Below are 27,190 nucleotides of genomic sequence, written 5' to 3'. Positions count from 1 at the left end.
AGTTCAAGCACACGAGCCAAGAAGATCTTCACGATTATCGTCGATATCAAATTTCATACTTACGATCTTTCCTAAATGCATCAATCGTATCACCACTGGGCAAATCAACACGCTGACTCTTTATGATGATTTTGTCAACAATGGGTGACAGATTTAATCGGTATCTTATTGAGCCACCCGGGTGACATCATCCACTCGATACGTTGTCGGGACACTGCTATCGTATAGCCTGTCGCTTTACACTACTGTGGTGAGAAATGCCTTGAGCTTTATTGCGTCTTTGTCGGTTGTGACAATGCGGGCCACGCAAACCAAGTCTACAGAGAACACAATATCTCGATGCTAAGCTAACAGATACGCGTGAGACTCTTTTGGGACCATGTGACCTTGAATAAAGTAAATTCTGTAAATGCCCTCCCGATAGTACCTGCACAAATCTTGTATTTTTTCCAAAGCATCATCGCCGTCTTGTTTATTGTTTTTAAGACAAAACCATCAAAACTAGAAATGATGAGCTTGTCCTTACTGTTATGGATGAGTAGGTGGCGCTGTAGAGAGAAAGGAGTTCGGAAGAGGGCCTTGCACTCATCGCACTGGAACGGTCTTTCCTCCGAGTGGGTCTACGAGCGGAGAGAGCAAAGACAGAGAACAACAGAGCGGCGTCAGCGTGTTTGTCCAAGTCGACGTGACGGGATCATCCACGAGGGTTCGCCACTAGCGCCGCGCAGCTCTGTTGACTTGATGAAGACAAGCGGCTCGGAGGGGATTAAAGTTCAAAGTGCTTCTGTTTTTGCTCCTCCGCCACGCTGCCCTCTATTTATCTGCCTGAGTGACACCTCAATCCCCAAAGTAAACATGGAGGAGACCGAGGGGTCGCAAAGAGGGAGCACAGATTATACTTGTAACCACCAATGAGACCCCGATGGACAGCTCGGACGGCAGGCTTTGTGACGTGACACGGTTTTCGAAGGAAAATTCTGTAAAAGTGCCGTTGGAGCTTCACCGATGGCATTGTGCTCGATATGTTAGCATTAAGGAAACAAGATTTTGCTGTTTTAATATACATTGTCACTTCTGCTTCATGTCAGTCTTGCAGTATTGAGATGCAGCGTCATTAACAGTTAGGAGAGGAGGCAGAGAAGGGCCCCAACTATGGTAAACTCCATTAATAGCAGAGAATACTATCCAGTAAATGACTGTGATTATTGTTGCATGCTGTTTTTATGCGTTGCTGCTGCAAGTGTGTTAAAGTAGCAGTATTTTGAAGGATTAAAATTATTTTTGATTTTTTAAAATAATTTAGCTGTTAAGATGCACACAGATGGAATAAAATGCCAACCAAAATGCTTTTAAATCCCTATTAAAACTATGCTTATTTCCCCATAGCTATCAATTACGTTCTTTTAAAGCATTTTTACAATACAATTTTTTGGAAATTTTATTAAGCTGCTTATTTCTTATATTATTATTATTTATATATATATATATATATATATATATATAATTTATTATTATCATTATTATTTTGGTCTTGCGGCGAATGTTCACCATTCATTTTGTGTCAACTTCTCACCTTCTTGTGGTTCTTGTAGACGTTGCGGTGCGCAAACTCTTTACCGCAGAGTTTGCACTTGTACGGCTTGTCCTCGCTGTGGATGATCTTGTGCGCCGTCACCTGGTCGAGGCGCTTGAAAGACCGGCTGCAGATCTCGCACGTGTACGGACGCTTCTCTGTCAAACGAGGAAAAAATGTGGGAAACATTTTACAAATGATAAAATATGGACTGAAGTGATGTTTATGAGGCTGCTTTACTTGATCTCACCTGAATGTGTGATCATATGTCGTTTGAGCTGGTTCGTGGAGATGAACTTCTTGTCACATGCGTGGCAATCAAATATTTCGTGTATCTGGGAGATCGTGAAAGACGATGCTCGTTTTAGTGACATTTTATTTTCTACTACAATATTGTTGCATTTATTTTGGTTTATTTTTTTTGCTGTGTTACGCACACAGAAAAGATTCCTTAACTAAAGAGCACATGATCTTACCAATTATTACAACCCAGTTTGTCCTAAAAAAAATGTCACAGTTTTTTTTTAAGAATAATTCTAGCTTGCAGCGCTACTTCAGCCTAAAAAAATGTCACAATGAGGAATAATGTCCCCAAATGCAATCTCGCTGAGCTTCTTTCTGTTCGCCTGGGAGCAAACAAAAATATCATATCCCAGCCCAGATTTGGCAAAAATGTGTCATATGGACACAAAACTTGGAATTGTACTGCTTTTATTATGCTGACTATTTCATCAATATTTATACCCTCATTACAACTAACTATGTAAAATATAGTGTTTATCAAGCTGAGGAGTTTTACTTTATTTTAGTTTTTAAAAACATTAACACTCATCAAGTTACAAGTCAATAATATATTTAGTATTTTCGGTTTAATGTCTCGATTTTAACTTGACAACAAAAACTGTCAAACTGCTGTTTTAAATTAACAGAACGGTTACATTTCATTTTCTGTATTCGATTAATTGATGTGAATGAAGAATAAAGGTTTATGCCGATCGGATCGCTTCTATCATGTGCACTTAATAATGTTGTATTATTGATCGAATATATAATATTTTTGTAATTTCCTTATAATATTTTTGTATTTTTTTAATGATTTGGAATTTTATTCTAACATCTAAACACGTATTTAATCTCTAATACCGCTTACCTTTCTGTGCTCTTGCAGATTTAGAGACGACGAGCACTTCCTGTTGCATATGGTGCAAGTCAGTTTCCTTCGCGCACTTCCTAAAAAAATAAAATATAACAAAATAAAAATAATGTTGATTTGTTGTATATTCTTTTTGCATGTGTTGCTGTCCAGTTGTTTGGAGATTTATGAATACTGTGAGACAGATGCTAAATTCTATCAGTCCATACACGATGTTTCACATTATTCAGACAACTAATAATCTGGTTTGATTAAAAATGAAAAATAAAAAATACATAAGTAAATACAATGGCGATTAGATATTATTTAGCGATCACATGACCCTTATCCATCCTGTCTGACCCACTTCCCCCTCACCCACTGTCCAGACCACACTGGGGACCTAAATCTCAGCTCAATCACCCGGTGATATCAAAGTCTCCATCTCGGCTCACCCGTGGCCTACATCCTGCCCTAAATAGCCAAATTATCCGGAGCCCAGAAGGTGCCACTGCGCAATTACGTGGTAATTAGAGGCGAGGACGCAAGAGCTACTGGAGGAGCCGTAAAAGCGCCGCTGACCTGTGTGAACGTTCCCTTTATGTTTCTTTAGCGCGTCCTTGCTCTTGAAGCGTTTGCCGCAGCTTTCTTCCTTGCAGATGAAGCGGGCGTCGCCCTTACACGCCTCCTTGTGCTGCTCAAAACTGTACGCAAGAAGACAAAGACAGAGGAGAGGAGAGTTCGATAAGTAAACCATAGGATTGTATTGTAAGTCAAGTCATATGTGCGAGTAAGAAGTAAGTCTGGAGGCTGGATTTTCAAGCTCTAAGTTACTGTTGTGATCGATTTTTTTTTTCTCTTGGGTCTGTTCTGTTTTAATTAGCAAAGTTGTAGTCCATTCCTAGAGTGCTTGATGTAAAAACAAAATCAAAAAGTTAAAAAAAAATAAAATAACATTCAGAGAAAAAGTCAAGAAAGAGTCAAGCCATGTGACTTCAGTCACCCTCCACCCAGCTGACAGCGTATGCACAACAACGTGAAAGAGTACGGTACCTGGATTCTGAACTGAAGGAGCTGTGGCACAGGGAACACTGGTGATGAGGTTTGGAGTCTCCCGACGGGCTCACCGACTCGGAACAATGCAGCACGCTGGAGGAAAAGTCCAAATCATATCTCAATACTTAAAGTAACACTCGACCGGTCTCAAGACCACATTTGCAAAGTCTTGTCTCGTCTTGGTTTAACTCTAGCCAGATTCTGGATTTTCCGTCAGTTCCGGTCAAGGCTTCTCCCGAGTGGCAAAATATGACGTCATGATCAAGTCGTCTATTTCTTTTACAATTATGGTTCTCTAACACCGCCGACCGCGTGTTTTGGCTCACTATCTTCGCCATTTATGAAGAGCGGACGCACTGGCGCTGCAGGGCTTGCTTGATGGGGAACTTCTTGCTGCAGTTCCTGCACTTGAATTCCTTCTCGTCCGTGCTCGGCCTCTGGTGCAGACTCTGCAGGTGGGCGGCCAGGATTTCCTCGCTGGGGAAGCTGCTCTCACACAGCAGACACGGGTGGTCCTCCTTCTTGATCACCAGTTCTGGGGTCACACAAGTCAGGGACAACGATAAGATGATATTCTGGAGGAAATTCTGGTTTGTAAACCACTTCAATGACTAACAGTTGCCAGTAGATGGCAGCATTGCATAGCTTTGCCTTTAAGCACAGCTTTTGAGTTGAAGATAAAGCTAAGGCGGTACGTTTCGGCTTGTCGTGTCAATTACGAAGGAGAGGAATGCTAACAGGTTGGAAGTCAGACAAGTTTCGGCAGCTCACACTCAAACGGAGTACGTACATTATGTGTGTCGCATAAGCTACAGCTGTAATGATTTTTTGAGAGCTAATCCATTATGAACTTAGTCAATAAATATTTTCTTAATATCATCGTTTAGAGACCTTACTCAACTAAAAAATCGTAATTTCAGCCTCTCAACAGATTTCAGACCATTTTTTGTAGTCTTCAATGAAAGCAGATTATCTTGAAGTTTTGCAAACATCTGCTTTTACTTTGGAAAAGAATGATCAACGCACCCATTTCAACCAGGTGCTTTGATTCTTTGCTGCTCTCGTCCTCGTCTTTGCTGACCTCCTCCTCTTCCTCCTCCTCATCCTCCTCCTCCATGTCGCTGTCCAGGAATCCGATCAGGAGCTCCGTGTCGGTCTCGATGTCGTCCACGGCCAAGTAGAAGATGTTCTCGCCGTCCTGAACAGCAGATTTTAAGATGAAATTGCAAAGCTGAATTTTTGCTCGAGTTTCACATGAAACAGAAACAAAGTTTTCAACTTCCGCTCAACTCAAAGCAAACACGGTGAAGCGGCATTTAGCTGTTATGCTGCACGCAAATGGAATGAGTTGCCAACAGAAGTGAAGCCAGCCTCAAGTAGAAATGCTTTTAAATCCAAGTTAAAAACTATGATTTTGCTTCCACATTCTGTGATGAAGTCGCTTTATGCATATTTGGTCTCTTCGCTTTGACTTTGCCTCATGCATGGAATGTGCTACATCAATACATTTTCCTTACCTTACGTTTTCTTTTGCTAGTTTTAGTGTTTCTATTGCCATAGAACACAAAATTGTGTCGTCTTGAAAGACGGGCCAAAAATGTTCTAAGAGAGCTGTCGATATGGGGAATTCTGCTATGAAAAGTCACTGACTAAATTCACTTTCCGCATGCGTTTGTGACGAGGAGATGATCCTTCAGCAAAAATGAAAAAAAAAAAAAAACACGTCAAAGAAGTGCACTTCATTGCATTCATACCCCCAACGGCCCATGTGATTGGTCGCCCAAAGGTCACCGGCGTGTGTCATAAAGCTCTGCCTTTCGTCAGCGCTGACATTTATTGTGCTGCTATCGTCCTCTTAATTGTTATTTATGCCTATTTCAAATCCGCTTTGTTTGGACAAAATGGAGCTTTGACGTCATTTGCCGGACGTCTCAGGGCAACAAAGTTAATGACGAAATTTTTGGGGAGGGTTTGATCGGGTGAACCTTGAACCTGGCTCACTTGTCACTCAGCATGGTCGTAAGGCTGAAATATATCACCTTTGATTTTCGTTTGTTACCGCCAAAAGCGACGACGCTGGTCCAGAGCCCCAAACTACCTACCGGCTGTCAAGTCAGTCTTTAAAAAAAATAAAGAATAAAAGTCAGCTTTTGTCACTCTTCTGACTTTTCCTGCGTGACGTGCACACACTCATGGCGGACAACCAGGCGCTCTAAAGTGGGATAGCCAGCGAGAATTCCAGTCCACAAAAAAAAACGTTATTTTTCTTATTTGTCAATTTATCCAAATTAAAAAAAAACATTCACAGCCTTTGCTCACTAATTTGCCATCAGAAACTTTTATCAGTAATTCAAATCTGAAGGCTTTTTGAATATGATGCCACACGCTTGCCACGCCTATCTTGAGGCAATTTGGTGTACAGCCATGATCGAGATCTCCCCAGAGATGTTGAATGGGCTTCAAGTCTGGGCTGTGTCTGGGCCACTCAAGGACTTTGACAGAGTTGTCCCGGAGCCACTCCTTTGATATCTTGGCTCTGTGTGTTTAGGGTTGAAAGATGAACCGTTGCCCCAGTCCGGGCTCAAAAGCTCTCTGGAGAAGCTTTTCATGAAAACTTGTCCAAAAAAAAAAAAAAACTCACATCACCACTATGGCGTGTTTTGTGGAGAATTTGGAGTTTAAAAACAAATAATAAAGTGGGGAAATCAGTGAAAAAAAATTATTCTTGTTTTATTTTTTGTTTTACTTGGATATTTATTTTTCCTGACCACTTTTCACTTTTACTCCTTACACTGGAAAAAAAGTTTTTGTCAAATTTACCCAATTTGATTTTGTCAAGCGCTTTCTCAAAATAAAAGTATGTGGTTAAAGATACATTTTTAAGTTGACTATTGATCTTTTAAAAAAATATCTGGAGCCAAATGATTTGATTTTGTGCAACTATTTGACAAGATAAAATTGAGTAACTTCAACACATCATTTTGTTAGTGGACATTTGAAAGCAGATATCTGTACTAGTCCTCTCAAAATCGGCTAAAACTCTAAGTAATGACTTTTGTGATTTGAAGCAAATGTGTTGAGAGTTTTTTTTTTCTTTCTTCTTCTCTGTCTGTATGTAAGTTCCCCTTTTTGTTCTGCCGTTATCAAAATAGCTATTGTATAAATGACAGTAAAAATGTTAACTTATTTTCAACTTTGACCAGAATATTTGCAGTTTTACATAATTACAGTGTGGGAATACTTTTTTCTACCTCTTACAGACACTCCATTAGGTGCACCTAATGGGATTCAATTCTCTTCCCCAAAAATATATGATTGGTTGCCAAATGACAAGAGTAATCATCGTAATCATAATAATGACAATATGCGGTACATACCACAAAGATTTTGGAGCAGAGAGGCACGCCATTGTCTGGCGCGACTTATTAAAAGTGGTATTAAAAGGCTCCATTGTGTCCGCTGGAGAGAGGAAATGTACCTGAATGGCTGCCAGGTTCTTCTGCTCCTGCGAGGGCGCCTGGTGGACGAAACGCAGCCAGTTGGCATAGCGCGGATTGCTGGCATCCAGGATATACAGGACGTCACCCTTACTGCCACGAACCTGCGATGAGCAAAATAGCACACTGGAGTATGATCTTTTTAACAAACATACAGCAATAAAACCATTTCAGTGGTTTGCCATTATCATCTCATGATAAACTAGTCTCGGGCAATATGCATTCTTTGTTAGCCTAAAGCTAGCGGACTTTTCTAAGGTAACGTTAATGCGGTTTGGTTAATTACACATGTATTTTTTTGGGGGGTGGGGGGAGAACTGTTCTGATCAAAGTGGAAAGCTCCCAATTTTGAAAATTCATGAAAATGTGCAATGAGATGGATATTTCGGTTACTGCAACAGTATTAAAAAAAAAGCCATGAGAGTGCCTCCACCAGATCACATCTTACGTCAACCTACACAAACTAGGAAGTAAAATGACCACAATCCAAATGGCAAAGCGTGCACTCACCTCCCACATCAGTCTCGTGTCAGAGCTTTCGTCCAGCTCACACGGCAGCTTCTTCTCGCCTGCGAAGGGGCCAAACTTTTCTCCCTTTAAAGACAAAACAATAATACATGTCAAATAGCAATAAAAAAAATAGATGAATAAACACACAATGATAGAACTTGGTAACTTATCACGTTAAAGGGGAAGTCAAGCTAAATACGCTCTTTACAATAATGTGTTCTCTCCCACTAGTCTAAACACAGCATTATGACTAATATTGCATTTGTGGAATAGAACAATTAATTCATATTCATCCATATCAAGCGGCGGCCATTTTGCCACTTGCTGTCGAATGAAAATGACATCACAGTGCCTGAGGGTTCAGGTAACAACCAACCACGGCTCACCTGTGTTCTGGGTTTGGGCTAGCTGAGCTCTTATGCTGCATTCGATGAAGGTGGGAAGTTGGAATGATCCCACTCGAATTGTAGCAGTTGCGACCTCAAAGTGTTCCAAGTGAATATAAATAACAAAGATGGCTGCCCCGAAAAATTGTTGAGGTTCAACATTTTGAACATTTTGAGTTCATACTTCTTCCTACTACTCCCTTATGAACATGCCATTGTGTGTATGTCTAAAATACTACCAATGGGTCGACCAGGCTCTTTCCCTTGACGCTCTCATTATATGATTACGTAGTTCTGTTTGTACTTTTTTTAAATGCCATGTCTGGGGCTTCCGTATGTTTGTGTGTTTGTTTGAATTTTTTTTGTTGTCGTAGTGGTTGTTTTTCATGTACTTTGAGCGTTTTTTATAAATGAATATGCAATTTTCTAAGCATTTCAAATACAATTATAAAACATATTGTAAAAAATATAATGAAATTGACTTGACTTCCCCTTTAAAACATGATCTTTATCACATTATTACACAATATAGATTTTTTGGGAGGGGGCGTGATAGCAATTCGCTTTCATACAGTACAGCTATAATCTACCAAAATAACATATTAATAACAATTAATCGACATTAAGTATTTTTTTTTTACCGTGGACGTCATTTTAGAAACAATTTGTCCCACACTTACTTGCGTGAAACAAGTGAACGCACCTTCAACATGCCAAACTCCAGGCAGGGGGCGTGGGGACCCAACACGTCATCTTCCCCCCCTTTTTTAAAGAACTACTTCATCTAAAGACAGCAAGGAGATGCTCCCTAAGTACTTTTTGGGACTATTCACACGTCATTTGCTTTAAATTTGACTTATTTTATCGAGGTGACGTCGTGAAGTTTAACTCGGCGAACGCGAAGAAGGGGAAAATGGTGGCGGTGGGGTGGAGGGGAAGAAAAAAAAACAAAAAAAGTTTGGTTGCTACGTGGCACTTTACGTCAGAACTCGCTCGCGTTTGACAGTCACTTTGAAAAAAAACACGCCGATTTCGAGTAAGCTCAGTCGAGGTGGGGAAAGGAGGACAAACCTTTTTGACACGCCGCGCCGTGAACAGACCGATTCCATCCTGGACTTTGGACGACTGGAGGGCGAATCTGTCCGGCACGTACATCCCCAACATGGTGTGTTGTCAGGAACGGGCAAACAAAAGCAAAAAAAAAAAAAAAAAGTCGACTAAACGGACGTTTTGGAAGGTGGACGTCAAAGGCGAAGGAGCATCACTTTGAGTTTCTTTACGTCCTCCACGGTGGGGATCGTCCAGGTGCAGGTCCTGGTCCAGGTCGGATGTGTTGCTACTCGGCTCAGGGCAGGAAAGGCAAACGACGCCTTCTGATTGGTCCAAAAAGTTAGGAACGAGAAGCTGGACCTTTTGCTGCATCCAATCAATGCCGACTCAGCAAAATCAGGATCGTTCAATACATGAAATTTATACATTATTAAATTAAAATTAATTTATGTTTTTTTTCTTCTTCTCCATGTTCAAAACAAACATTCATTCTTCATCATTTATGATGCAATATGATACTATATATATATATATATATAATTATTTATTTTTGGAGGGGTTGATTTCCATTCTGTTATTTTAAGTATTGTTATATTGAAGTTCTTATTAAATACATATTTTATGATTATTATTATCACCCAAAAGTTATTTAGATTATATAAGTAGATGCATTTATATTTTGTTATACTGTTTGTTTATCAGATTTCATTTTGATCCGTTTATATTTTTGCATGTACATTATTTGTATTATAATATTAGGTAATTTGATTCAATTTATGATCTTATTAATGTTATTATCTGCATAATTGTATGCCAAAACTCAAGTTCTACCAAAGATTGCGAGTTCTTAGTTAGCAGGCGATATCCTGCATGGTGCGAAATTGGGCAGTACCATTTGGTTGGAGGTTGGACAAGTTGTCATTCAAGTTGTTTAATGTACAAAAACCTGTGGCCAGGGGTAAAATAGTATTTTTTTAAATTACATTGTTCCACCATAGCGCAGAATCAGGTCAGTTTGGAAAGTGTGTCGTCATTAAAAGTATGTTGCAGTATATGGCATGCGCGTATATTACCTAAGTTAGTGTGCCAACGGTAACAAAAGTGAGTACACCCCTGAGTGAAAATCTCTACATTGGGCCCAAGTAGCAATTTTCCCTGCCATGTCGTTGTGTGGCTCATTGGTGTCGTAAGGGTGGAAATGGGAATCAGGTGTGTTAAATTTGGTAACATCGCTCTTTTACGCTCTTATACTGTTCATTGATGAATAACTAAAAGTTGGCATCTTCAAGCCGGATGAGAGACCGTTTGTGAAGCCTGTCTGAGATGATTTTGAGTCAGAATGATTTCCACGTGTTGTTTGCGGCGTTTGTTTATGACGCTTCCCCGATTTGTTGCCGATGGGAGTGTTTCGTCAGAGTCACTGGCAACTCGCGGATGGTTTAACCTGTTTGTCTCAAACTTCACCAGCTGCTTTGCTTTCTTTGTTTGGCAAAAATTTGGAAAATAGGTTGCAGACACTCGGAATTCAACACATGTGAAGGAATACAAACAAAACTGCAACATTCAAATGTGAAAAATGCAACTTTTTGTCAAAAAGTCAAACATTACTTTTAAAAAGTATACACATTTATTTTGAAACGTTTTTTTTTAATTTATGAGCACCTTTATTGCCATTAAATAGAAAAATCCCCGAGAAAAACACAATTCTCAAAAAAAGTAGCACTTTTAAAAAATACAAATTTTGAGGTAAAATTACTACATTTTTTGTTACAGTTTTAAAATAATTTTTTATGTCGTTTCATCCTGATATTTTTCCCCAAAATCATTTTCTCCATGAAAAAGTCGATTTCATGAAGAAATCAATACTAGTTTCTTCGGTAAAAAAAAAAAAATGGGGGGAAAATACACCTTGGTCATTTAAATAAAAAAAATACATTGACGTAAATTTCAGATTTTTTTAAAATACTGCCTGCTTCAAATATTTTTGACAAAATTAAATGAATAAATAAATGTGGATTTTTCGATTTAAAAAATGACTTCACAAATATATGATTAAACATTTTCTAGGAGAAGAAATATTTTCTCGAAAACAAAGAAACTGTCATGAAAAACATCTACAAAAAAAATAACTCAACTATGGGTTAGGACTTGGGTCCTCATAATTCAGCGAGCCAGTCTGAGGGGAGTTTACCTAAAAAATTCTGAATTGTTTGAACATCTTTACGTTTGAAGCGCGAGTGTATACGCGGCTATTTATATTTCATATTAGACAGACGGGCGTCACATTCTTTGGCATGGTCCAAGTCAATGACTTTAAAATAACAGACTTCTTCCCTGTTTTATTCTAAATCTCCAGCAGGATCCGGTCCAGACGTCGCGAACCGCTTCAGCCTGATGGACGAGAACAGTTATATACTTTGAAATAATTGACAAAGCAGACGACAGAGACGCATTTGTCTCTTAATTAAAGACGTCCCCGACCAAGACTCGGACTCTTTGGGATCGCCGCCAGCCATCCGGACCTTTCGCTTTTCCTCGAACCGCCGGCTGATGTCAGCCCGCGCCAAAAACGACACAAATCACGTTTAGGACACGGCCGAGAGGAGATTCTTTCTGACTGGAGCAAATATTTTCTCTGGATGGCAATCCTCCCATTTGGCTTACGCACAAATGCTTCCATACACCATTTTCCAAAATTGATGTGTGCATCCCCCCCCTCAAATGGCCCAAACCTGATACTGCTACGTTTGGACGGGGCCCGGCCACTGCCGCCCGCCCGCCTTGCCGCAACTCTCTATTTCAAGGCCGAGTGAACCATTTCCTGAAGCAGCGAGGTCATGGGATGAACCGTGTTTTCATTTGGACGAGCATGTGTCGTCTTTTAGGGGAATTACAGAGCTAATAAAGCAGGAGAAATTACAAGGCAGACCACCCCTGTTGTTTTTCAGCTCCATTTTCTTTCAGCCTGGACAAGAGCCAGCGCTAATTTTACTCAAACTGGTCATTCTAAAGACAATTTCGTTTTTCTAAAATTCCAACTTTTTCGAAACAAAAAATTCTTTAAAAAGCACAACTTTATCTTAAAAATCGGGAAAAATACCGAAAAAAATGTGTTGTGACTGTCATGAGGCCATAACTTTTTTCCTGCAATAAGCATGTTTTCCTGAAAAAGTTATGCCAAGTTTATTTGTAGAGTTTACCACAGATCTAGTCGCAGTCGATCAAAGGCATCAGATTCAGTCTTCGTCACGTCGCCCCCGAGAAGCGGCAGTAAGACAGACTACTGCATTGTATTATTTTATTTCGTAGCTGTCTCCCCATATCCATGAGTAGGTATTGACGCAATTCTGAATGTAACTAACATGATCATATTTTTGGAACAGCACTAGGGATTTTATTCATTACATTTTATTTTCATTTGAAATTTGCGTTGATAAGTGCTACTTCCGGTTTTAGCGAGCGCTTTTATTTTGAATGCAAACCTCCTGTTTAGTACAGTTCACACGTAAGGTAACTTTACGAAGATGACGGGCTAGCCGCTAGAGTTTCATATTGATCCTCAGAAAAACTGATATTTCTTTTACTAGCACCCTCTCAGAAGAGGCAAAAGGTGTGTAATTGATGTATCTAAGTATTTTGTGTTTATAAATATTAAGTGTTAAATGTGAAATATGTTAGCTAATTGTTTGCGTGTGTTTTGAAATGTGTTTAAGCTCTTACGGTGATTAGGTTCGAAGGTTACTCGGTTATGGATGAATGTTGCTCAAAAAATAAACCACAAAATCATCAGTTAAAGTCTCATCCTTGTTCGGAGGGCATGCTACACCGAACCAAGGAAGAAAGTATTACTTTTAAACACTGCTCATAATGTTTTAAAAGTACTTTATAATTTGCTACAATGACCATGATTTGCATAGGGAAAATGAAGGTCACCCAGTGTTGTGAAATGGGAATTTTGTTGCTTTTCTTTTTCTCAGTGTGTGTTGAGGCCTACAACAGCTGACCACATAATGGATCCCACTCACGCATGCGGTGAGTACAAGCATCCGCCATTATCAGGGGCGATTTCCGGGGCTACACGTGACACTCCGGCAGCTCCCTGGAAGCTCCTCCGCATTATTGCGGGGCAACAGAAGGTTAATGCGATTCACGTGGCAGGAGCCCCCTGTTTTTCCTCCAAGTGGGGAGCACTTAGCATACTTGACAACTTTCACCTGAACCTTTCACCATGACGTCACAAAAACAAAGATTGCTGTCATCATCTAACCAGAATGACACCTGGCATTAAAGGTTGATGGCATTTTAAGGATTCTCCACAATTGGAAAATTATTTTTCCTCAAATCCAGTTTCACCTATAAGCACAAAATCAGGTTGCAGGACACTTGAAAAAGTGTAATGGATGCTAGAAACTGAACAGGAAGTCGGAGAGTGTGAATACAGGCGGCCATTGTGTGGTGAATTGTAACCCTCGTACTTTGACAAATTCCTACACAGAAATGCAACCAAACAAAGCCCAATTGGAAGCAGGTATCCTTGACCGATGGCGGACAGTAAATTGCCAAGCTAGCTTTCCTAACGTGGGTGACTTTCAAGGGGCATTTCCGATTGAGAAATGGCGGATTCAATCAAAAATGGCCGACTTCCTGTTCCTGTTCCTTCTCGTGCATGGGTCAATGAAACTTACTGTGTCTTTATTTAAAAAACAACAACATTTTTTTAACTTTCTAGGGGGGCGTTATGGAGCATAAAATGGCTGCTTCAACCCAAAATGTCTGACTCGCTGTTACATTTCCAGAATGAATCCTTGAATTTTTTTGTGTTTTGTTATTTCAGAAACATTCAGCCAATTTTATGTTGCCAGATAAAACTGGTTTTGGGGGAATTTTTTTTTTGTTAAGTTTCGTTTGTTGTCTTATTACGATTACCACCAAATTTAATTTTGAATAAAGTGAATTCGGTCTTGGGGGCTAATTATTTTTTTCTTACGTAGCAGGTGGCACAACTTTACAATAAGATTTAAAACTCATTTGCGGATGGATCATGTGATAAATTGTAATTGTGGTCCAGCCTGATTCCAGCGTGCAGTGGTGGCAAACGTAGGAGTAGTGATTTAGGTCCTCTAAATATATAGATAGATATTTACAAGAGTACCAGTTTGTAAAAAAAATATTGTAAGTTGTCTGACATGATCCTGGTGCTCAAATGTCGGGCTATTACGTTAAACATAAACTTTCATCTCGAGCGGGCTCCGGCAAAAAGAACACGACACCCGGGGTGACACTGGGATTACGTCTTCTATATTTAGTGTTTATGTACATGAATATTGGCAGGACAACTTTGTACACGTGACACACACTCGCACACATATTCAGGCCATCGCACACGCACGCACATTGATACAGTGATAATAACACACCATCGCCACGCACAGGACACAATTACAAGTGAGCGATTACACAAGGGAATGTCATGGTAACACTTGATCAAGAGAAAAACACAGAGAGAGAAAAAAATATATAAAATAATTTAAAAGTCTCGGTACAACTTGGTGGAGAATAGGCAGCGAGAGGTCTGTACAAGATAGCATTATCAATCCGTGTATCATTTTTTTTTTTTTTTAATTTTCAGTTGACCATCGAAAATCCCCAAAATGTGAAAGTGACTGATTATTTACTCATTTGTTTTTTTTTTTAAATGAAGCTCTTAAAAAAAAAGAAGAAAAAAGGTTATGTTTTTCGCGAGGGAGACGTTAACAATAGGTGAAAATATAGAGACGGTATAAAAGATATCTTTGTTATAGTTTTACCCTTAACATGCTTTGAACACCGTAAAAGACATTTTTTTTAACACAGTTTACAAATTCGAACACAAACCCAAAAAATTTACATAAAATACTGAACAAACTGTAACATTGCCGAGTCTCTTTGTGAGTGTCTCTGCGTGAGCTGTGGCCGACAGCAGCAGCAGCGTTTATGTGTTTTTTTTACTGTTCTGATCTCTCGCCATTTCATTGATGGCTGAAAAGTGCATCGGCGACTGTGGCTGTCCTTTCCCACATGCAAGGGCATCACAAGAAGTCATTAGACAACAAAAAATGATTGCTTAAAAATCTGCAAGATAGTGAGTCAAAACTGTACAATAACACTTAAAACGCATTTGTCTTTGATATAACTCCGTGGATGGATCATTTTATGAATCGTTATCGTGGTCCGGATTTTTTGTGGCGTACAGCGGTGAAAAGAGTTACTTGTGTAAAAATAAATTGAAAAATGCTTCCGGTAAAATTATGAAACTTGGTGTACTTGTTGATAGCGATGCCACAAAACAAAACCTCAAATTTGAGGTAAATCGGAGCAAGGCTTTGGGAGCTACGTCCCACTGAATTTACCGTAATTTCCAAATTCCGGACCGTGAATGCACATAAAAGGTACATAAACCGATTGTTAAAACCATGCCTTTTAACACGCCAACAACTTTGCTCGTTGAAACAGAACAGAGCCAAGAGGAAAAAAAAATTGAGATTTATTTAGCGCATTTTCTGAAATATAGAGCGCCCCTAGTGGTGAAAGAAAAATCCACAGAAAAGCTGCACCCATGTATGAGCCACATTGTTCAAAATCAAGCAAAAAAGACGCAGCTTTTCGTACGGAAAATTCGGTACACATTTTCTACAAAAAATGGTGTGGCCGCCTTCCCTCAAACGATTATATCTCAGGAACTGCTCCTTGCCAAAACCAGTGTTGTTGGAAAAGGAATTCAACAGGGACGTAGCTGCTCCGATTGACGTCAAATTTGACATTTTGTGTTGCGCCATAACTAGCAACAAGTCCACTAAATTTAATTGAAATCCACATCAGCCTGGTTAAAATTTTCAGATATTTTTTTGGGGTGATTTTGCATGAAATGACCGAGTAAAAAAAAATAAAATACAGATTCGAACCCATGCAAGCATGGACAGAACTCCGCCCAGGAAAACCCAGATTTGAATCCCCACCTGCAGAAAAAAAAATGGATCACAAAATAATCAGTCGCTTTTTGATTTCCAATAGTCATGCAGCGACGATGAAAGACAAGCCTTCTCACGAGGTGGGCGGGAGGGAATGTAAACATAAATATACAGGTGGATGTCTCCGGCAACAGTTCCGTCTTCCGCCACAAGTAGTCAGTCTGTGTATCTTTTCAAAGAGTTAAATAAACGTATTCCATATATATATTTATAATAGATTTCTTCCTCTGTGCATAGTCATTTTTAGCAGTACTTCCTCGTTTTCACCAGTTTGCTCTGGTACTTGACCGAGTGGCCGCTGTGCGCCACCACGTAGACGTCCAGCACGTAGTTCTTCCCGGGCTCCAATCCCGCGACCGTCTCTGTGGTCACCGCCTTCTGCAAGTTGGGGCTGTAGAAGTACTTGCACAGGACCTTCTCCGACTTACGACGCGTCTCAGGCCCGGCGCAGCGGTTCTGCTCGCGCCGCCTCTGCTCCTCACCGTAGTCGTCCGCCACTTCCTTGCGGTAGACGCAGTATTTGTTCCGTTCTTGCGTTCCGAGCCAGGCCACGGTGACGGAGGTGCAGGTGCGCAGCTTGTCGAAGGCTTTGATGCGGGTGTCCTCCGGCAGGGACGGGAAAGGCTGCTTGCTGCTCGGTCGGGTGGTGGCGAGCACCTTCAAGGTGGAGGCGCCCTTGCGGCTTCCCCGAAGGCGGATCAGGTACTTGGCCTTGGGCTTGCCGCGCAGTTGGAACTGTCGCACGCCCTCCACGTTTTGTGAGAGCAGCAGCTTGCCGTCGCGCCTCACTTGCACCTGTACGGCGTCCAAACAGGCGTGCACGAAAAGCGTCACCCGCTGGTGCGACGACACGGGGGCAAAACGAAGGAACTTGCTGCCTTTTCTCTTGATGAACACATCTGAGACTTTGCCGTCTTTGAGTTCCACCGTCTTCTGACGTGCTTCTTCCTTGGTGCGGGCGAAGGTGCCCACGTAGGCCGTGCTCGTGTTGGTGGCGGAGTTGACGGCAAACACGTCAAAGTAGTACTGCGTATCCGGCTTTAGGTCGGAGACGGTGAAGATGTTTTTGTTTCCGATGCACAACTTGTGAATGTCCGACATTTTAGGCTTGGCCGGGTACGCCCGCGAAATCTTGTTACTCATCAAACCTCGGTCTTTGCCGGGTGGGACGAAGCCAAAGTGGGCAAAGTCGAACGGGCTGAAGTCCCTGCCGGGCTTGGGCGCGAGCATGAAGGCGTCGTCTGCGCCGATCTTGGCCTCGGCCGCGCACATGCTCTTGAAGTTGTGTTCCTTGTTGATGACCACGCAGTACTGCACCGGCTGGCCCATCAGGAAGCCGGTGGGCGTGGGCTTCCAGGCCAGGGTGACGGTGGTGCGACCCAGCGAGGTGACATCCACGCGTGGGTCGTAGGGCAGCTCCGGGTAGGGCTGGTCGGACTCTGGTGTGGTGGAGGCGTACACCTTGAAGTTGCTGTCCTTTTCGGTGGACAGCAGCTCCAGCTGGTAGAGGCCGGATGGCGTGCTGGTGGCCAAGTAGGACTCCACGTCGTTGCCCTTGTAGGTAAAAAGCTCTGTGCCCTCGTCCACCGTCACCTGCTGCTTCTGCTGGTCCAACGGTTCAGGCTCGCCTGAGAACAACACAGGAGCAACAATATTTCATGATACGAGCAGTATCATCAGCAAAGTACGGTCACATTATTACCGTATTTTCCGGACTATAAGCCGCTAGTTTTTTCCAAGATTTTGAACCATGCGGCTAAGACAACGGTGCGGCCTTTCTGTGGATTTTTCTTTCACCAGTAGGAGCGCTTGTATGGTTCAGAAAATATGCTAAATAAATCTTGATTTTTTTTTCTCTTGGTTCTGTTTTGTTTTAATTAGCAAGGTTGTTGAGCGCCCCTACTGGTGAACGAAAAATCCACAGAAAAGCCGTACCGTTGTATCAGCCGCATGGTTCAAAATTGAGGAAAAAAGTAGCGGCTTATAGTCCGGAAAATACGCTAGTTGAAAAAAATTGTGCTATCTGTATCACTGGCAAAGTTTCGTGATATGGTATCATCGAAAAAGGAGTGTGATACTATCGCTGTCTCTTGCAAAGTTACTTGCAGATACGTACGTGTATCGTTTGCAAAGTTTTTCCATACTATAAGCATCCCTGGCAAAGTATTGCGAAACGATTAGTATTGTTATCAAAGTATCTTGATACTGCTGATATCCCTGACGTCAGAATTCTTTTCCCGTCCCTCGTTCAGTTGAAGTTTGGATGCAACGAGATGACAAGGAAGCCTTCCGCGTTTACAATTATCCACAAACACGCCCGCCGTGTTTTCACTGCAAACATCCCAAAAAGATCACAGCCCCTGTCGTTGACTTGGCGTCGGCTACAAAGGAGCGCCTTGTGGCTTCGGAAACAGTTCAAGCTCTTGCAAGAGAAACCATAATATTATGTTTGTCAACCAGAGAGTGTTCTCGGCGGTGTACTAAAAATTAACGCTCCAGTGATCTGCTCCCAGCACAGCCATGAGAACAAACTCCCCGGTCCAAATTTGAAACGCTTGCTCCACTTAAGGAAGAAACTCTGCTTCTTTTCATGCCAGGAACAAGTCATCAACAGTGAACGCAAGCAATAAATCATCTGGCTGAGGTTGGACGTCACATTCGTCCAGGTGTTCACGTACTCTATATTACCATCAGATGCTCATATGGAAAAGTATCATGATACGAGCTGCATCTTTTGTTTTTTTCTGAAAATTGTTCAGCCCTACGCTGTACTACACTAAAGTGTAATTGCACATCCTCTCCACTAGTTGGCAGTGGCGCTCTCCTTGGTCATTGTGCACAGCGAGTATTAACCGTACGATGTAGGTTTGTTTTGCAACGAAAATGCTATCATTTATAGTTACGGCAGAGAGTGGGGGGGGGGGGTGGCGCCAATTATTTTCTTCTTGGTGGGGGGGCGTGACAGAAAATAATTGAGAAGCACTGCAATATCATCAGTATCACATGCATGTTTATCGATACTATCGCTAACGGTATCGAACTGAGCGGAACTGGAGAATGCTTCAGGGCTCGAGTTGAATTGCTCAAAGGGAAACGAAAGAGGAGGAAAGGCAGAAGACACAGGCGAGCAAAGTGGGACCAAACTTAAAACGAAACTAAGTAAAGGGACGTAATGGCTTCGGTTCACGCGTGCTGAGTCACAAATTAAAGGCAAGCCGGCCCACAAGCGGTCAGACGAAGCAACTTAATGAATACGCAGACGACGCATGCACTTTTCCACATCAGACTAGTCATTAAGACCCGCTCGTGGTTCTTCTGGTCCATTACCTGACGCCTCGCCGCTAGCCTCCTCGGGCAGCTCCTGCAGCGTCAGCGTCCATTCCAGCGGCGCGTCGCACGGTGTCACCGTCACTGACAGCGGCGTGTTGTCTTCTTCCACCACAAAGTAGTACCTGGGGGAACCCACATGGGATTTTGCTCAAACCAGGATAGTCAAGAGCTGAGGCCGTCTGTTGCTAACCAAAACCGCAGCACCTCAACATGTCTCTCAGATGAATTATTAATCTTGGTATAAACCCACACAGTGTTAAAGTTGATCTGACATTCTCTGGTGGCTCTACTATGTTGCGTTTACCATGCAGCCAGCTACATCAGTTATGCTTTATACATTTTAATTTTGTTTTATGAAATGATCTATATGGATATAATTTTTTACCTTTTGGGTGTGTCCCGGAAGAGGTAGCCACTGATCTCAGCTCCGTCGGGAATGACGGACGAGTCGTGGAAAATGGATTTGTCTCTGATCTGCATCTGGAAAAGTCCCTCATCGCGCGTGGGCAGCTTCTGGGCCAAAGTCCCCAGAACTCCCAGTAGAACCAGCAGCAGCAACAGCCCGCTCCTCCAACCTTTACACTGCCTCATACTGGGACAAAAACGGGATACTGGTCAATTTTCATCACTTTTATTCACGTGTTTCATGTTAGCATGAACAATTTTAGCTTTAGTCTTGGCACAGCAATGCTAACAACAGCTAGCATAGCTAAAGTCATCGAAGGCTCATATTTTAACACATTTTCAACACTTTTACATGGATAACTTTGCCCTTTTTATTCACTATTACTACTATTTCTACTTTATGTTGAAATGGGAGGTAAAATAAAGCAAAATATAACTAACTAAACTTAACTTTTCACTTCAAGTTACATTTTCTGTTTTAGTTCAACGCAAGCTAAGCTAACTCCCCAGCAGAAGCTGGCTAGATTCAACAGTTCTTATTTTTTTTTCGTTTTTTTTTAATCAGACTAACTATTAAACACAAAAGAATATTAATAACACAGTTTGATTATTAACTTGGAATCTTTTCAATTTATAGGAAGCGTGACTAGCCCTTAATCAGGCACATAGCAAGTTAAGCTAAGTGCTTGTTGAATGTTTTCATGTTGTTGTTTTTTTTGTTTGTTTATACTAATACAAAATCATAACAAAACAACAACAAAATAATTTACAGCGCTGTAAGTCCTCTTTCAGTGTCAATTTATATTCCATTTCTACAGAAGCTAAGCTAACTTGCATTCAGATACCGGTACATCCATAGGCCTACAAGCTAAGATTTAAAAAAAAAAAAAAAATCCACAGCTCGCTGGAGCTGTTTATTATCATACACAGAATAAAATAAAAGAGTGCATTTTACTGAAACACATGTAATAATCAAAATCAGATTTTTTTTTTAGCTGTATTTAATTTTTTTGCCTTGCGGATGCGAGACCTCAATTAACGCTAAACGCAAAAGATAGATTAGCTATTGCGTGACGGATAAAAAGTGAAAGGATGGCCAGCGACCAAGCGGACGGAGGGATTAAATTATAAAACACGGATGTGCCAAGGAGGGGGAACCACAGCAGGTTCATAAACCGCTTTTTTAAAATCCTCCAAATCCGTGTCGTTTAACATTTATTGACATTTTTGTTGGCGCACAGATGGACGTGCCGCTGAGAGGATCTCGCATGTCCTATTGATTTTGGAGCCATTGATTGCGGCTGATGGGAACGCCAAATCCCTGGCGATTTAATCAGTGTAATGGTGGCAGATTAGCCCGATACTTTACCGCCATCCACGCCGTGTCCTTTAAATGACCCATGCAACCACCCCAAAAGTCAAGCAACGAAAACACCTCTGCCTTACTGACTGCCCACACACACGTTCTTCTGGAACAAAACATCAGTATTCTTACTAAACTTCAATGTTTACTCCCATTGACGGCTAAAGACGTCAAAGGTGCATTTTTTTTTGTTTGTTTTTTTTTTACTCCGCTGGTAGTGATTAAAGGAAGAACTCCTGATCCAAAGCATACCACATCATGTGCCCAACACTTATCTACAGGATCTAAAGAAACCTTTAGATACTGAAAAAGCCACACTATTATTTGAGAGGGAATGGGTTAAACGTATCGCGCGTCTCATTGGACCATGAACATTTTAGTAGAGTCAAAGAAGCAAAAAAAAACAACAGAAGTCTTCGTAAGAGTGCAGTCAAGTGTGAAGCGTTTTTCATTCGTAGCGTCAATGTCACATTAAGATTTGTGCCTTCGGTGTCATGATGTCATCACCACACACACACACACACACGTGCTAAGCAGCCGTGCTGAGATACACTATTATGTCAACATGGCAACACACACACACACACACTGTCATTGCGTGACATAACGAAGAAATCTGCATCTGGAACGCGTGAGCTACATTTGAGCAAAGAAGACGGTATGATAATAGTTTAGTGGGGGGGCTGGAAAGGGCATGCGTAAAAGCACAAGCATCTTTAGCTAACTAAAAAGAATAATAAGCCCAAAGCATACCACCTAGTCGGGGTTGTACAGTCTACGAGGCAACGAGACAACTCTACAGTACTATCACACAATGTTTTGAATAAAAACTTTTTATTCAAACTTTTTGGATAGAAAAGAATTGTTTTTTGGGGCTTGAGAAAAAGTCAATTTTTTGTGTAAAAACATTTTTTCCAGCACATTTGTATCCATTTTGGTCACATTTTTTGTCACTTTTTTTTCTTTGCGGATTCTTTTGATTTTCTTAGGATCTTTGTGGGGGTTGGTTTTTGCCCCATTTTCTATCCATTTTCCCGTGCTAACAAAGTGGCTCCGACTCCCCTCTGTCACTTCGACTCTCCCTCCAGCTCCTCATCAGGATGGAAACTCGTCCTGCTTGCAGCCACATGGAATTCATTAACGGAATAAAAATACACTTTGATTTCAAGTCAAATAAAGACATTTTGCATTGCGCTCAGCCGCGTCGCAAGCCTGACGTGTTTTCCTTTCCTGCAGGCAGATTTGGGTGCCAGTGTCACGTTTTGAGGAAGACGAGGGCCTCTGCTCCTCTTGGATGCTCCTCAAGCCGGTTTGAAAATGAACGGTAAGTAAGCCTTCCAGCTCCACGACCGCTTACAACTTGGCGCTTGCGCGTCTTCGCGTCATGTCTGTCCGCCTGCCATCCCAAACAAACATTCAGAGCTCCCGAATTTTCCGGACGGTCACGAGCCGGTGAATGCCAGCCCATTTTCCTTCCCTCGAACTGCACTTAGTGCCGCATCCCGGAATGTGGTTCCATGCCAGTGGGGTCAGCTGGCGTCAGAAAGTCATTCACATTCAGGAATGGCAGGATGGGAAGTGGATTGTCACGTTAGAAAATGTTCTTGCCTGACTTTGTTTTTTTTATGTATTTTTTGACTTTATGCTTTCTTGTCATTTTTACGAGCTCCTGACATTTTTATGATTTTCTTTTCCCAGCTTTTCTTTTTTTTTTTTTAACATTTCTCAAATTTCTTCTTTTTTTTTTTGGGACATATTTTTTCTGTTTACATTTTTCTTTTTTCTCTGAAAAATTCATGCAAGGCAGGAGGGAGGGCCGTCCGAGTGATGTGGTGGCTTTGTGGGAAGATGGCCCATGGGAAAGAAAGTCGTCCCCAAACAGCCAAGTGGAGGGAAGCCTCGTGGGAAAAGGCGGCACACTCTCCTCCTCACTTTGCTCAATGACTCCGCCCAGTGAATGACACTTGGGAATTAGAAATGTTTTTCATCCATCCATGCTGTCATCCAAAGCATACAGCATCATATGTCTCATATCTATCTACCTGTCTATCTTAGTAACAGGTCATTATCCAAAGCATACCACATCATATGCCAGCTACAAATATATATGATACATCGTTTCGAATGTTCTGCACAGCAGTGGCGGGCCGTGCATTTCACACGTCGGCCTTCAGTGAAGTTCTACTTAGTCCGACTTGAATAAATCCCCCTCGTAATAGCATCATTTATGACACCGCGGCTGGACAAATAATATACAGAAGGACACTTAAACATTACCTAGTGTGTGTTGCACGACCTAGCTTCTCTTGAAAAGTCCTACTTGGAAATGGCCGTGCAAGTGTATCTGCAATTAAATGCACACGCAACAATATATTTTAGGTTTTCGAACGGTCGCCAGTTACGACTTCCGGGTGTGTTGATTCCGCTTAGCGCTGCCCCCTCACACGTGAGTAACCAATCAAAAAATGCGTTTGTCACCTTCAATGTAAGCCCAGCGAGAATTTCATCAACTCGTGATCCGATTGCCTATCGCAACCATCTATCAGCGGTAAAAGCCCCCCTTGGGACACAGAAGAGGCGCCCGCACGATTGTATCTGAAGGCCTCAGACGAATATAGCGTTCTTCTTTTATTATGAAATCTGCCTGGCAACACAAGCTAGCTGAATTCTGATTGGACAAAAACTCTCACTAAAAATACAACATCAATGTGAACACTATGGTCATGATTTCTTGATTATTTTAGGCCAGCAGAGAAGGCCTTGAAGGCCCGCCACTGCTGCACGGAAGTTAAATAAAAATTGCACCTTTGGTAGTGTTTTCCAAAACAAACAGCACTAACTGTATTGTACTCAAAAGTTAAATACAGCTTAGCGGTTCTTAACAAATGCACTGTCCTGGATTAAAACACTAACGTTCTGCATAGTTGTGACATTTAATCCAATGATTCTTCACACAGTCCACTTTGAGAATGACGGATTTAGGCAATCGCGCTTCGCCTTAGCGCAGCCTCGATCCACAATAACAGCAGCAACACTGTCGGAATTTCTTTCAGTGGCCAGTTTTCAGATGCAAATGTGGCTTTAGTTACGCTACGCCGTGCGGACCTTTTCCATTTCAACACATTTTCTCTCTTTTTGTTGTTCATCATTCACCCCCACTACCAAACTCACTTATTCACACTTTAACCCCCCCAACACCCCACCCTCACGACTTCCTCCTCTCTCACCCTCCCGTGCAACCTACGAAAATCAGTTAGTCATTGCCCATTCCCTAATCACTAGAAATGTGCGCTACAAATCCCTTTGTGGTCATTAGGGGGCAGGGAAAGAGTCCTCACTCCCGTGGACTCTCTAGTTCAAGTCGCGTGAAATTTAGTTTTAGAATACGACCCATGCGGACGTTTATTTTTGCGCCAACCGGAATGCAAGCGTTCACTGCCATCGGCGAATATATTCGTCAAGTACGTTATTGAACGGGCTGGCATGGAAGAGGGTTCCGTGTACCTTGTCTGAGGAATTCAGACTTGTGAATGACTAACAGAACTCTTTTGAAAGCGACATTGTAGCCCTTTGAATTTGCGAGCAGCACATCTTTTGAGTAGAAGATGAAGATTAAGGGGTTCATCTCGGTTTGTTATTGTCGAGTAGGACGGAGGGAAAATGGTAACATGTTTAAGCACCTGACACGCCAATGATGTGTGTAGATGGATGTAATCAAGGAAGTATGCGTAGTATACATATGCATGGTAGAAAATGAGTTTTACGCTGGTGAGAAAAAATGATGCTGGTGATGGAGTGAATTAATTGAAATTAATTTCATTGTAAATGAATTATTTTGCCATCAAAAGCCCTTTCTCTGTCTTTTTTTGTTGTCGTTATTTCAAAAGTTGAAGTGTCACAAAAGCAGAAAACAGGCTTCAAAGTCACATCTCTTTTCATAAAAAGTTATTGATGCTTTTTGGTCAGAAACCAGTGTTAGGGGGGAAATCAATCAATGTCTTACTGTGGATTTCCGAAGAATGGAAAAAGCTTGAACCAATCTTTTTTTTCTTACGGGAAGGGTTAGGGTTAGATAGATTCGGTACTTATGTAAGTACTTATTGCTAGAGAACTCAACATTCTGTTGGTCTTAAAAAAATCTGTCAAAATTCACTAAAACGACTGTCTATGAATTATGAAAAAAAAACTTAGCACTTTTTATATTTAATCTAATTTCGTTATTCAGTATATCATGATGCATTCATGTCCCACAATTCAAACTTTGCAATGCAGGTTTTAAAATTTTGGGATTTCATTAAAGATTTTTTTTAAATACACTAATGGAGAGTTTAGTCTCTGCCTAAATCGAAATTCTGAGTGCAAACTGAAAATCACAAACGTTTGGTGCGTTCAGTGCTCGATTCAACGTTGTCATTTCTTGAATGAAAAACACTCAGTGCTGCGTTCAGGCTCCGCAATTCAAACTGCGAGCACATCAAACCAACAATTGTGATTCAAAGCACTCCTGTTGCGTTCAGGTTCCGTAATTGAATGAAAAACACCAATGTTACGTTCAGACTCCAAATTTGGAAACATTACCAAAGTGACGAATCCAAACTCCACTCGTCAAAGTTTGCGTGCGAGTCGCGTTTAGACTCTGAAACTTTTCTTTCTCTTTTTTTTTACTCCCCCCGAGAGACGCAAACCGCAACAAATAAAAAAATAACAAAAGAAGCCACTTCCTCTCCTCTTATTTGAACGAGCACATGAAGTCCCGCTAGACGAAGTCGTTTGAACGCAGCACAGATGCGACGAAGAAAAAAGTTACCTTTTGGAGGAACCAGCCGATGGATGTTGTGCTCCACAGAAGAAAAAGTTCCTGTTCCACGGCAGTAGTCCTCTCTCTCACCCTCTCTTTCTCTCGCTCCCTCTCTCTTTCTCGCTGTCCCTCTTTCTCTTTCGGTGTGTCGTGTGTGCCTGCTTGGGAGCCAAGCGAGAATGAGGGAGAGGAGCGAGTGAGTGGGTGAGAGGGTATCCCGCGTACATGCGTCCCTCCCCCGCCTCTCTCGGGAACCTCCAGTGGATTGGACGCGCCAGCCCACTCGTGGAAAGAGAGAAAGTGAAGGTGGCACGAGTATACTCAGGGCGGGAGGTAGTTAAGTAAGAGTACTCGGTTACTGGATTGAAGTGATTATTCTACCTGGGAATAAAAGTGGATGGGTGCCCCTGAATAAAATGGATGCATTTTCGATTTTTGGGGGGGATGTGGGGGCATATTAGTGGCAAGCAACTAAATTGAAATAGGAGGGGCTTCTTTCCGCGTCTTTATGGAGGAACGTGAATTTTGTAATTTTATGAGAATGTATTTGTAATTTTGTAATGTGTAACTTTAAAAAAAATTTAGACTGATGATAATAAATCTGTATTTTTAGAATAATGAACTTGTCATTTCTTTATAACATGAATCTATATTATTTATTTTTCAACTTTATTTATAGCGCGCATGTTTTAAATCACAATTTTAAGTAGAAATTAGACGAAAAAATAACTAAGAATAAAGTTCTTATCGCTGTATTTTTTATGATAATAAAGTTGTATTAATTCCATAAACACTTTCAAATTTCAATTGAAAAGGATTGAGATTGTACGATGTATTTTTTTTTACCAGAATTCATTTAGCTGAAAATTAATTAAATAAAGGTTAATATTGCGAGTCCAAATGGGCCGAATTTGAGGAATACATTAATTTATTTAATCGACCAAATTCCACCTGGTGACTGACAGAACAATGTGAGCAAATGTGTTTGATTGTTTTTTTTGGGGGGGGTCTGGGGCACTTCCCACCGTGCCCACCTTGTTGATCATTCCCTCGGAAGACAAAAAGCGACACGGCCAAGTCAAT

General features: G+C 41.4%; 2 protein-coding genes and 1 long non-coding RNA gene across 4 annotated transcripts in view; 1 reads left to right on the top strand and 2 right to left on the bottom strand.

The window, feature by feature from the left end:
• Positions 1–9,513, bottom strand: part of prdm5 (PR domain containing 5) — an 80,055-nt gene extending 70,542 nt beyond the window's left edge. For both annotated transcript variants that reach the window (XR_015846274.1, XM_088312530.1), the window contains exons 1-11: positions 9,226–9,513; positions 7,769–7,852; positions 7,240–7,362; positions 4,788–4,959; positions 4,119–4,296; positions 3,759–3,854; positions 3,288–3,409; positions 2,724–2,803; positions 1,824–1,908; positions 1,574–1,731; positions 527–620 (exon numbers count right to left, since the gene is read on the bottom strand). Coding sequence is in view for 1 of the 2 variants with exons in the window: in XM_088312530.1 (XP_088168656.1) it covers positions 527–620; positions 1,574–1,731; positions 1,824–1,908; positions 2,724–2,803; positions 3,288–3,409; positions 3,759–3,854; positions 4,119–4,296; positions 4,788–4,959; positions 7,240–7,362; positions 7,769–7,852; positions 9,226–9,318 (1,285 nt within the window). In the remaining variant the exon portion in view is untranslated. The remainder of the gene's footprint in view (positions 1–526; positions 621–1,573; positions 1,732–1,823; positions 1,909–2,723; positions 2,804–3,287; positions 3,410–3,758; positions 3,855–4,118; positions 4,297–4,787; positions 4,960–7,239; positions 7,363–7,768; positions 7,853–9,225) is intronic.
• On the top strand, positions 8,943–23,153 carry LOC148324942 (uncharacterized). Its single transcript, XR_015846275.1, has 5 exons — positions 8,943–9,319; positions 11,561–12,814; positions 13,182–13,236; positions 22,546–22,633; positions 23,117–23,153. It is a non-coding gene; the product is annotated as an uncharacterized LOC148324942 (long non-coding RNA).
• On the bottom strand, positions 14,492–26,310 carry ndnf (neuron-derived neurotrophic factor). The gene is made up of 4 exons (XM_088312531.1): positions 26,117–26,310; positions 19,927–20,133; positions 19,539–19,663; positions 14,492–17,839 (listed from the first exon to the last, which is right to left on the bottom strand). The coding sequence occupies exons 2-4, from the start codon at positions 20,130–20,132 to the stop codon at positions 16,455–16,457; spliced, it is 1,716 nt and encodes a 571-aa protein (XP_088168657.1). The 5' UTR covers position 20,133; positions 26,117–26,310; the 3' UTR covers positions 14,492–16,454.
• Between the last annotated feature and the right edge of the window lie 880 nt (positions 26,311–27,190).

The sequence above is a fragment of the Idiotropiscis lumnitzeri genome, chromosome 13, assembly GCF_059441095.1.
Source record: "Idiotropiscis lumnitzeri isolate Australia: NSW breed Sydney's pygmy pipehorse chromosome 13, RoL_Ilum_1.0, whole genome shotgun sequence".
Classification (NCBI taxonomy): Eukaryota; Metazoa; Chordata; class Actinopteri; order Syngnathiformes; family Syngnathidae; genus Idiotropiscis; species Idiotropiscis lumnitzeri.
Note: the sequence above shows the minus strand (reverse complement) of the source record. Positions and strands in the feature narration are given on the sequence as shown.